Source organism: Desmodus rotundus, chromosome 9 (genome assembly GCF_022682495.2).
Source record: "Desmodus rotundus isolate HL8 chromosome 9, HLdesRot8A.1, whole genome shotgun sequence".
Lineage (NCBI taxonomy): Eukaryota > Metazoa > Chordata > Mammalia > Chiroptera > Phyllostomidae > Desmodus > Desmodus rotundus.
The window spans coordinates 93,928,735-93,939,723 of NC_071395.1; the positions used below are offsets into that span (position 1 = coordinate 93,928,735).

At 53.4% G+C, this 10,989-nt stretch overlaps 1 protein-coding gene across 1 annotated transcript; it reads left to right on the forward strand.

Moving 5' to 3' along the window:
* The first annotated feature begins 1,741 nt into the window (after positions 1-1,741).
* DHRS11 (dehydrogenase/reductase 11) lies at positions 1,742-10,258 on the forward strand. The gene is made up of 7 exons (XM_024573377.3): positions 1,742-2,047; positions 4,811-5,020; positions 7,543-7,637; positions 8,297-8,426; positions 9,097-9,189; positions 9,400-9,465; positions 9,591-10,258. The coding sequence occupies exons 1-7, from the start codon at positions 1,901-1,903 to the stop codon at positions 9,630-9,632; spliced, it is 783 nt and encodes a 260-aa protein (XP_024429145.1). The 5' UTR covers positions 1,742-1,900; the 3' UTR covers positions 9,633-10,258.
* Positions 10,259-10,989: the final 731 nt, after the last annotated feature.

The window sequence follows — 10,989 nt, forward strand, 5'->3', positions numbered from 1 at the left end:
GAGAAGTTCATATTGAACTAGAAGAAAGAAAACAAAACTTGGCAGAGTTTCAAGCAAGGGTTGCCGGATAAGTAATTAGTGGGTAGAACTGGGATCAGAAGGCTGCACTGAAAGCTGACCACACTGGGGTCTGGGGAAGGGCATGTTCTTACCTGCTTTCCAACAATGAAGTCACTATGGCATTGCAGTTTATACTGCGTTCTCAAGCTGTGAGTACTGGAAGAGAGAATCCCCTAGGGGTAGCATTTGGCTGCCATTTAAATGGTTGAGTCAATTGTTCAATAAACACACACGCTTAGAGCTTTGTGTCTGCGTGTTGATATACTTGTTGGGCAGCAGACAGGTATTGGAACTGTCAGAACCTCGGTGCAAGTGGAGATGTGAATTTTATGGGCTTTTTCTACTGCCTAATCAGACTTCAAGTGGGCAACATCAGAAACTTAGTGAGATTTAATTTATGTAGTTGGTGGCCTTTCTTTGATCCACTTCTTGAGTTGTCTTTTTAAATCTTAAGTGTGGTGTAGGGATTCCTCTCTACCATTGTTGCTTTCATCTTGGAATCCATAAAAATTGACCAAGGGCATTGTTGGAGCTCAAGCCCCTCTCCACCACCTGTTGCAGTCAAGTTTTCTCTTGCGATCCCTGAAAGCAAGGGCTGGTTTTGTTTTAATCTTTGCCCTTACGGCCAAACTTGAGTGCTTGTTGAATGAATAAGCCAGCCACATTTACTGCTTATTCTATTGCTTGCGTTAGAGGGATTCCAGTAGTTATACAGAGAGATTTTTTTCTTTGGAAGGATGGCTACACTAAGAATGCAGAAGTGAGGAAGGTTTCAGTGCTTTGATGAAATATATCCTAAGTGGTCAGAGAGAAAAGTGAGCAAAACCAACAACCCATGAAGAGACAAAAGGGAGAATGGGGTGAAGACATTTTGGGAGCACATCCCCTGGCCTGAGACTGGACTGCTTGTGGTCCAAACCATGCTTTACAAACCATTTCTTAGTTATCTATAAAATGAAGGTATTAATGGGTCCTATCTCATAGGACTGTTCTGCATATTAATATATTTAAAGTGCTTAAAAGTGCCTGTCACGCTGTAAGTGCTCAATAAATGTTAGCTATTGCTTTCATCTTTGGTATATACATCGTGATATATTTGCTGCAATGAGAGCGAAGAGGCTCTAGTGCAGTTGGAGGCGGTACATTGGAACAGAATCCCCCCCACTACACGTGTACTTGGAGGTGTCTCAATATTTAACCAACACTTCTTGGTAAGGGTAGGAGGTTGTGGATGCCTAGTGGGGCAGACCTCTACCTTCGTTCCGAAGGTCACCCAGTCTTTGGGCTGCTTCCTTCCCGTCAGCCACCGGTTGGTTTAGCAGGGCGTTGAAGTCACCTTAAGTGCCCTTAATTTCCCTTCCTGGCCTTCCTGGTCAGGAACGGGAAAGGGCTACTGAGCAGGAGGCAAAGGTACGTGGGCCCTGGAACAAACCCCTGCTAAACATCGAGTTCCCTGCCCCAAGGGGAAGAGCTTACCAGGGAAGGGGGACCCCAAGTTCCCAGGACCCTCCCGCTCTAGCCCGCAGCACTGAAGGGTCAGTTCCCTAGCGCAGGGGGTGAGGCGGAGCCGGAAGGGGCGGGGCGTGTGCGCGCAGCGGGCGGGATTGCCGGGCTGCCTCCGCCCTCCAGCAGGATGTGGCGGGTGTCCGAGGATAGGAGGGTGGAGTCTCGGCCGCAGGCCGGCCAGATTGTAGGCGGGCCCAGGCGCGGCTCCGAAGGGGGCCGGGCGGCGGAGGCTGCCCGGGCGGTGAGAGAGCGGCCAAGCCCTTGCGACCTGGGGCGGAGCTCCGCTATCCCAGTGCCCAGCTCGCGGTGCGAGGCGGGCGGGCGGCTCGGGACCATGGCCAGAGCCGGCATGGAGCGGTGGCGTGATCGGCTGGCTCTCGTGACGGGAGCCTCGGGGGGCATCGGTGCGGCCGTGGCTCGGGCCCTGGTCCAGCAGGGACTGAAGGTGGTGGGTTGTGCCCGAACCGTGGGCAACATAGAGGTAAGGCCTGGCCAGGAGCTAGCTGACCGCTCTGGGAGGCGGGAGGTGTCGTTTCCGCGGGGGCAGGGCCCAGGTGAGGAAGGGGGAGTGGCCTGATTCAGGCAGGGACGGTGACACTGCCTTTGCTTGCCAGCCACCCTACGGCCATTTACAACGGGATTAGAGACCGGAGGTGTGAATGCCTAGTAGAGGAGGCAGGCCTCTTGGATCCCCAAGGGCAGGCCTCTACCTTCGCTTTTTTAAGTCTCGTCTTTTAAGGAGCCTTTTCTCCTGACAGCCCCTACCTCATTGTACCAAGTCTCTAACTCTGGCCTCTTTCTCCCTCTCTCCTACCTGCCTCCTCACGTAGGCTGAGGAAAGGGGAACCAGAGATCAGGGGCTAGCTAGGCAGCCACGGAGAGGGAAAGAAAGCTTTCTGATCTCAGTGGCTGTTAGCTATTACTGGGTTGCTTCCTCTGGACTCCAGGCATCCCACAAAGCCGAGCCAAAGTGGCTGGCCAGCCAGATGAGCAGGAGCTAGAGATTTTGATGATGACAATTTTTCACCCTGGTCTGAGGTTGGGGTTGAGGTGGGAGTAGAGATTTTTTTGGGGGGGGGAATGGCTACCTCCCTCCCCCAAATCTGAGGTTTAACCCTCTACCCAATGGGCATAAAGGACTGACAATGGAATATTCACAGGTAGACCTTTCTCCAACTGCACTGTCCTAGGTGGGACTGAGTAGGTGAAGTAGGGCACTGAACGTGTGAGCCCTTGAGGGGACAAAGCAATTGGAACTTCTGTTTTTTCTGTTGAAGAAGGTGGGGTTGGGAGCAACAGGAGCTCAGGGGCAAATGAAACAAAACTGACCATGTTGGAGCATGGACGAAGAAGAGGAGAAATTTTGCTCATGGTTCATTGGATTTGCCCAGCAAGATCACTCTCAGGGGTTGGGCTAGTGCCTAGCTGCCCAGCATTATCTCCACTATTGCTCCACTATTGCTGGCAGGGAAGGGGTAAAGAGGCCTTGTGTAGGGGCAGAGGGAGAAGGTGTACAAGAAGGAGAGCTATCCCCTCCCCTGCTGCTGACCAAAGGTATACTTTATTGCCTCCTTGACAGTCTCAAGGTCACCTGGTTATACTGCTGCCCCACTCTGCCCCGCCCTTTCTTCTGGAGCTCAGGAGCCTTGGAGCACAGAGGATTATGGTCAGGGATAAGATGGTTGGATTCCCTAATTCTAAAGCTACTCTCACCTTCTCTTCCTACTCCCCTGCCCCAAACTAGCCGGGAAGGGGGGTCCCTGAGCTCCAAGGAGAATCTCCAAGCTGATCACTTAGCCGCATGATGACCCCTTTAATGAGGGGAGAATGCCTTCGCTGTGAGGGGACTGATGATGTCAGGTCATTTTTGAGGACAAATGAGGACAGGTGAGGCAGTGAGAAGGCAGTGACAGGGAGAAATACACCCTCAGGCCCTCTATTCTGGCTTTCCTGTGGGGTTTTGAATCTGGAGGAGGAAGGGAAAAGTTGCCGGCCATGTGGGGAGAACTCCAGGTTTCCTTGCCCACAGTCTGCTTTTATTGCTGGACTGGTTGATATTAAAACAGTTCTGAGTTCTGGCCTCCTATGGAGAGAAGCCCTGTTTCCTGAGGTGGTCATATGAGTAGATAAAACTGGGTGAAGGGGGCGCTTCTGAGCCCCAGAGGACTATTCGTTTTAAACTTGGAAAGTTAAAGCAGAAAAGAATATCCTAGGTCACCCGATCCAGCCATTTATTCCCAGCTTGGTTCGAAGGGAAAGACGCTGCAGGCCAGAGCAGCTGGCCAAGCTGGCTTCCCTCTAGGGCACCCCACACCCCATGCCCTACACCCCTCTCCCTCTCACACTTGTACACATAATCACCTTCGCGAGACTCAGGGGCTCAGTCCCTGGCCTCCAGGGCCACATAGCTTGTTTCTTCCTGCTTCTGAACGTCAGCTCCCCTCACAGCCATCTCTCAGCGGCTCTGCTTTCTCACGTCTTTCTCTCAGGGCTTCTCAGTGTGTTGAGGGGCCTGGCAGTGCCAATGTCACCTGCCACCTGCCTCATAGTCTCCGGAGAAACTCTAGGGTGGAGGGTGATGCCCCATGGGACAGAGAAAGAATCTGTCCCGACTTCCTGACCCTTCCTGTAGGTAGGGCGAAGGGAAATTGGCAGTTGGGCTCGACTGAAAAGTGTGTGTGTGAGAACTCTGAGCCACTGGCTGCAATTTGTGGAGGGCGGGTGATAGTTCAGGTATAAGCCCTTCTGGATGAGGTGATGGGAGAGAAGAGACCGAAGCCCTGGCATCACCAGCTCAGTGGCTCTGGCCACCGCCGGAAGAATGGGGTGGGGTGAGAGATGCATCTTACCTATGAGCAGAGGAGGTTTTCCTATGGAGGGAGAGGCAGAAAAGAAATCTCACTCCATTCCCAGGATCCTTGACCCCCTTCTTTGGCCCCTCAGAGCTCCAGCCCTTCTTTCTCCTTAGAACTGAAGACTTCCAGTTTATTGGTTTATCAGTGAGGTTTCTCCATTGATAATCTCAGCTTTCCCCTCCCTCACTCAGGGGGTGCTCTCATCCCCTAGACTTTGACCAAAGGAAACAAGCCTTGGGGATGGGGCAGTCCCAACATCAATGTGATCAGCAGGTGACCCCCAAAGGAGGGAGTTCCATAAGGGGTGACAGCGGAGGGAGGTTGTCCCTGGCTGGGGAGGTGTGGGAGTGAGCAGCTCACCCCAGTTAGATCCCTGTTGGGTTTCATAGGAGCTGGCTGCTGAATGTAAGAGTGCAGGCTACCCCGGGACTTTGATCCCCTACAGATGTGACCTGTCAAACGAAGAAGACATCCTCTCCATGTTCTCGGCTGTCCGCTCTCAGCACAATGGTGTGGACATCTGCATCAACAATGCTGGCTTGGCCCGGCCTGACACCCTGCTCTCAGGCAGCACCAGCGGTTGGAAGGACATGTTCAATGTAAGGGCTGAGGACCTGGTGTGGGGATTGGGAGGATAGCAGGGAGCCAGGGGCTTATGGAGACGATCCCTGCTCCGGATAGGACATCTAGCAAGAGGGAGCTTTGGGTTCCTACCTGGGGCACCTTGACTGACTCCTTGCTTCTTTCCCTACCGGAGGGATAGTGAGTGGATGAATGGCCATATCTTTCCCATTCTTCTTTCCTTAGAGCCCCTGGGTGTAGTTCTTAAAGCCTAGGCTGATTCCTTCTATTGGAAGAAAGGTCAATGGGGGAGAGAACTGCTGTTCATTGAATGTCCCCGTATGTCAGCACTGTGTGGAGTGCTTGTGAACAGGGTCTTACAGGAAGAAAAGGAACCAAAAGGAGATAACGTTCTTACTCAGCCCTGCCAGTAACTATGTGGCTTCAGGGAGGTAGTTACCCTTCCTGAGCTTCAGTCTTGTCACATTGAATTGGGATGAACACACCTATACCATCAATATCTGGAGTCAAAAACTCCAATGTCCCGATGCGGCCAGGTAGGTACGTAAACGAGTGAGGCAGGGCTGATGGGGTCTGCAGTGAGAGCACACGGCCAGGTACAGGGAAGCCCCTGTTGAAGTCCGGGCTCATTGCTGTGGGACAGTGTGGCCATGTGACCAGATCTTATGATTCCTTTGAGAGGAGTGGGGAGCCTGGATATTTATGTGATGCTCCATCCCTCCCGTTCACCCAATCTTCAACTCCACAAGGGCAAGGATTTTTGTTTGTTTTATTCTCTTACAGCCTCAGCCTGTAGACACTCAACAGAATGTTTTTAAAAGATTTTATTTATTTATTTGTAGAGAGAGAGGAAGGGAGGGAGAGAAACATCAATGTGGGGTTGCCTCTTGCGCGCCCCCTATTGGGCACCTGGCCCACAACCCAGGCATTTGCCCTGACTGGGAACCAAACTGGTGACTCTTCGGTTTGCAGGCCTGCGCTCAATCCACTGAGCTACACCAGGAAGGGCTCAATAGATATTTTTTTGAATGAATGAAACCTGATACATGTTGGAAATGAATTTAAAATGCTTTACAACTACATGTGGCCAAAACACAGCCTGCAGGATGTGGGTTTTCAACTTCTGTACTCTTAATTAGGGGGCATGTTGGGGTATGAAAGTATTCTGAGAAGTTGCAAGCAGTGTGTAAAGGGGATGTGTCTTTCCCCCCACAATTGTTTTCATATGTGCTCTTAGTGGCTTTAGCACCTAACAGGTGCTTGGGCCCGAAAGTGAACCGTGAACATTGAAACAACGAAAGTGGAAATGAAGCACTCTTCCTGCCCTCACACAGCCTTCTGGGAGATCTGGGTTGTGATCCTCACCTGCAGTAGGATCTCAACTTGCCCATCTATAAAGCGAGGGACTTGTATTAAATCCCTAAGGCCCCTTTCAGCTGGTAGTTCTGTTAGGATCATCCCTGAGGCATCTTCTCCACTCCCCCTAACCCCCCAGGAATAGGACATTGACTCCCCTGACCCCAAGGGATCTGTTTCTCCTACTCCTTCTGTCCTCAGCAGCTGATTCTCTGCCCCACCAACCCACACTGCTGAAAGGGCCAGAGACAGGGCTGAAAGCCCCCGGTGTCCTCATGCTGTGAACGCTGAGGCAGCCTCACGCCGAGAGTGTTCTGTCCTGATGCCTGGCTCTGACACCTGATAAAGAGAAACATCTAATCTCCCAGCTGGGCCCCTCTCTTCTGGAGAGGCGAGACATGAGGACCTGCTGAAGGCTTTATCTCTGCTTGTCCCCCTGGGTAAAGCTAAGGGGTGGAGCTGGGCAGGAGCTTTTGAGCAGAGACACTTCTTCAGGCCTCTGTTCCATGAAGGGTGGGTACTTGAGGTCACCTCTGCTGGAGTGGGCAGGGAGGGGCGGAGGAAGGCAGGAGGCCCCCTGCCTTCCTGTGACAAGTTACCTCACCCTCTTAAGAGTCTCTGTGCCTAGTCCTATAGATGGAACAGAGGTTAAAGGGAGGGAGGTCAGGCCTTCTTCACTGGTTGTCTCAAGGGAGGGGGCAGGAAAGGAGAGGAGAATAGCTGGGTGAGGTGGGGAGGGGCTACCGTCTGCTTGAGGAGAGAGACTTTAAAAGCTATTTTAGGCCGTTTAGGAGAAAGCAGGACCAGGGACACGGTCCCAGAGAAGAGTAGGGTATTAGGGGAAGAAAAGGAGGTGGTTCCCTTTCCTAAGGTAGAGGTTCTACTGTGTCGAGAGGAGCTGGCCAAGGCACGGAGGGTTCCTGGGTCATGGGTGGGGCTTGGGATTTCCATTCCCGTTTGCAGGAATTTGGGGGTCACCCAGGGAGAGAAGCTACCTCTGCTGTCAGCCGGAGCTGGTGGCTTTAGGGGAGAGATACCTAAGGCAAGGTGCCCTGGGCCGATTGTTGGTTTCTGATAGGACCTAGACTCAGTTTTGGAATGCCCGCCCAGGGGCTCTCTGGCTCCAGCAACTGCTCAGATGGGCCCAAGCTGGAGACACCCCATTGCCCTCCCTGGCCTGCAGGTAAATGTGCTGGCCCTCAGCATCTGCACGCGGGAAGCCTACCAGTCCATGCAGGAGCGGAAGGTGGATGACGGGCACATCATTAACATCAACAGGTGAGACAGGAGGCCGAGGGCTAGAGCGCAGACCACCGCTCCAAGCTGGGCAATCTGCTACAGCTTATTTGACCTCCTTGGACCTGTTTCTTTGATAAAATGGGGGTTTAATACTCAGTTAACACCCACTAGCATGGTTATAGTGAGGGAAGAAGTACTGTACGTCAAGTACCAGCCCCCACTTGGCTGGAATGGGTAGCTCAGCCCCTTGTTTTCCCAGCTGAAGCCTGGGGGCTCTCCCGGCACTGAGGGTCTCCATTCCTCAGGCCCTGGAATGAATCCCACCTCGTGGTACAAAGACTACACAGCATCATTGGGGAGCCCCACTCTGAGCGGAGACCTGGCCTCTTCCCCCGGAGATCTGCCAATAGAACCACATCAGTGAATGTGCAGATGAAATGGGGAGATTTTTGATGGGTGCATGACCAGGAGAGTGGATTCTGGGGTCAGTGTGGAGAAGAATTCTGGAAGAGTAGGGTTTCAGGAGCTGCTTGGATAATAGAAGCTGGATTAGTGGGCCATGACGATGGCCCCCAGAGGCCCCCTTTAGAAGGCTTCCCTGCAGCATCCAGGTGGTGGGGTTGACTGGTACATCGGGGGACACTGCTGGTCTCTCGGGAGCATCACTCTCTTCTTTCCCCTTCCCTCCCTCTCCCCAGCATGTCTGGCCACCGAGTGTCACCCCAGTCTGTGATCCATTTCTATAGTGCTACCAAGTATGCTGTCACTGCACTGACAGAGGGACTGAGGCAAGAGCTTCGGGAGGCCCGGACCCACATCCGAGCCACGGTGAGGGTGTGGCCTGGCCCTGCTGGGGATGGGATGGGCACAGGCCCTCTCCACCCCCACACATACTGGCCAGGGGGCCCATGTCCAGGGTGTGCTGCTTAAACCTCTGCAAGCATGCTGGGCACAGAGCTCCTGGGCTCTGCTGCTACTTGCGTGGCCATGCTCGGTGCTTGGGTTTCCCCCTTTCACTGACTTTGAGGTGGGAGGGAGCTGGCCTGAATGGAACGCGGGAGGATGGTAGGATGGGACTGAGGGAAAGCAAGGGGTTGTGGGAAACCAGGTGCACAGTGGCTGGAAACCAGAACTCTGGCCTCTTCCATCAAAGGCCAAATGACCTTGGGCAACTTACTCAACCTCTCCAAGCCTCAGTCTTCTCATTTGTAAAACAGAGATGATGATCTATCAGGTCATGAGGTTTTTTAAGAGACAACATTTTGTAAAACATTTACCTGGCTCACAGTAAGGGCTCTGTAGATGGTAAATATTATTGTGATCATCGCCAGTGGCAGCTTTGGAGAGAGGAGGCAGCTGCTGGACATGGGGCAGCCATCCCTGTGAAGCTGGGTCCCGGTGGCTTCCAACCTTTCCCTCCAACCTCCCCAAGGCCTGACCTCTGATTAGGGTGGGGGTGGGACAAGGCTCAGCTCCTGACCCCTCTCTGTCGGCCCAGTGCATCTCTCCAGGATTGGTGGAGACACAGTTCGCCTTCAGACTCCATGACAAGGACCCTGAGAAGGCAGCTGCCACCTATGAACACATAAAGGTGGGGCCTCCCTCTGGGCTTGGTGGAGCCACTCGAAGTGAAGGCAGAAGGAAGGGAACCCTGGCCTTCAGACCCCATCCTTCTCTCCAGCCTGTCAACCTTCCTGGAGGGTTGGGGTGGGAATGTGGATGCTGGAGAGGACCTCAGTGGTGGGAGGGAGCTTGCATCCATTCTGTCCTCATTTCAACCCCCCTCCCCCGGTGCTCTCAGTGTCTCAAACCCGAAGATGTGGCCGAGGCTGTCCTCTATGTCCTCAGCACCCCCCCACATGTCCAGGTAAGTCTGGCCTTGGCTGTCCACCCCATGGAGAAGCCCAACCATCCCCAGGGGAGGCGAGCAGGGAAGCCTGAAGGGGCTGGGCAGTGTGCCCTGGCTGCCTCAAGCCTTTGTGCCTTCTGCAGATTGGAGACATCCAGATGAGGCCCACAGAGCAGGTGACCTAGTTTCCTGCGGGGTTCTCCTCCTGCCCTCCCAACCCTTGCCCTTGGTTCTGGCCTCTGGATTATAGGTGTTAGTTTCTGGATTCCTGCATTCCTGGATTCAACTTTCTCCACCCCAACCAGGGATTTGAAAATTTGTTTGAGGTCTTTTTTATCTTGTCAAATTGTTTCTACCACAAATGTGAAAAGTGGGCTGGGAGGGGAGGTGGTGTCCCTAACTGTTTTACCTGTTAATCCATTCTTGGTCCCCTTTCTGGGCTCCTTGGCCTTTGTTTGCTGTCCATGGTCTTTTCTCTTTGACCTGGGGGGAAGGGACTTTGGCCAGAAGGGTGGCTTCCCCCTCTCTTCTTGCACTCTACCCCTTGTCACTCAGGGATGAGGTAGCAGAGAGAACCCCTCACCTTTTATCTGAGTGGTTATCGAGGGCTCCAGCTTCCTCCTCTCCCTCTCCCACTGCCCCCACCATTCCTTTTCTTCCCTTTCCCAGTTCTCCAGCCTAATTGTGGCTTCTTGGCCCCTGGGGCAGGGGTGTCATCATTTTACTCCAACTGCTGCAGCACAATACCAGGACCTGCCTCCCAAGTGGATTTCAGTGTGATAATTAAAAAAAGAAAAATCACAACAACCGACCTTGGCTTCATGGGTGTCTCTCAGTTCTTCCCATTTCTCTGTGATCAGGGGTGGTTGTGTCTCAATTTCTTCCAACTGAGTGGAAAGTGGGTGAATTTAGAGCCTCACCTTAGGTAGCAGGTGTGGTATCGGGTTGAGTCTTGAGAACATACAGGCCAGCCAGAAAAGGAGACGAGATGTGCAAGGCCCAGGAGCCTGAAAGAGCACGCAGTGTTGTGGGAACAGAACTTGGTGCAGGAGCGACGTGGGGCTGGGAAGCCTGGATCCCCCGGGGTCCGAGTGCTGAACAAGGAGTCTGGCCATTACCTGTGGGCCAAGGGCATCCGTTGGCTTGGCAGCAGGCTCAGGACAGGCACAGAGCTGTCACTTAGAGAATCAGCTGCCACAGGATAGGAAGTTATTGCTGGTCCTGATAACTGGTGTTGAGGATTTGACAAGGCCGTGGAAGTGCAGAGGAGGGCTGGATGCAGGAGAAGCTTCTGAGGAAAACCACCAGCATCCGATAGGGAGGAAAACACCACGACTGACCTGGAGAACACATCCCCTTCAAATGTTCTTTGCTGGTGCCTGGGTAAATGGCACGCTCCAGCCTCCTGCGACCTCCAAGGGCGCAGAATGAAGCCTGTAGCATAGTCAGCTCCCTGCTGATCCTTGCCTTCCGCCGGCAGCGGTGCGGTGGAGGTTGCTGCTTACTCAGCCCTGCAGGCGGCGCTGTAGAGACGGCCTGGTG

What these genes read in the sequence shown, in the direction of transcription:
- DHRS11 (XM_024573377.3), top strand. Translation starts at nt 1,901, where the DNA reads ATGGCCAGAGCCGGCATGGAGCGGTGGCGTGATCGGCTGGCTCTCGTG. An exon ending in GGACCCACATCCGAGCCACG is followed by an intron (nt 8,427 to 9,096) that starts GTGAGGGTGTGG and finishes CTGTCGGCCCAG; the next exon opens with TGCATCTCTCCAGGATTGGT. An exon ending in CCACCTATGAACACATAAAG is followed by an intron (nt 9,190 to 9,399) that starts GTGGGGCCTCCC and finishes CGGTGCTCTCAG; the next exon opens with TGTCTCAAACCCGAAGATGT.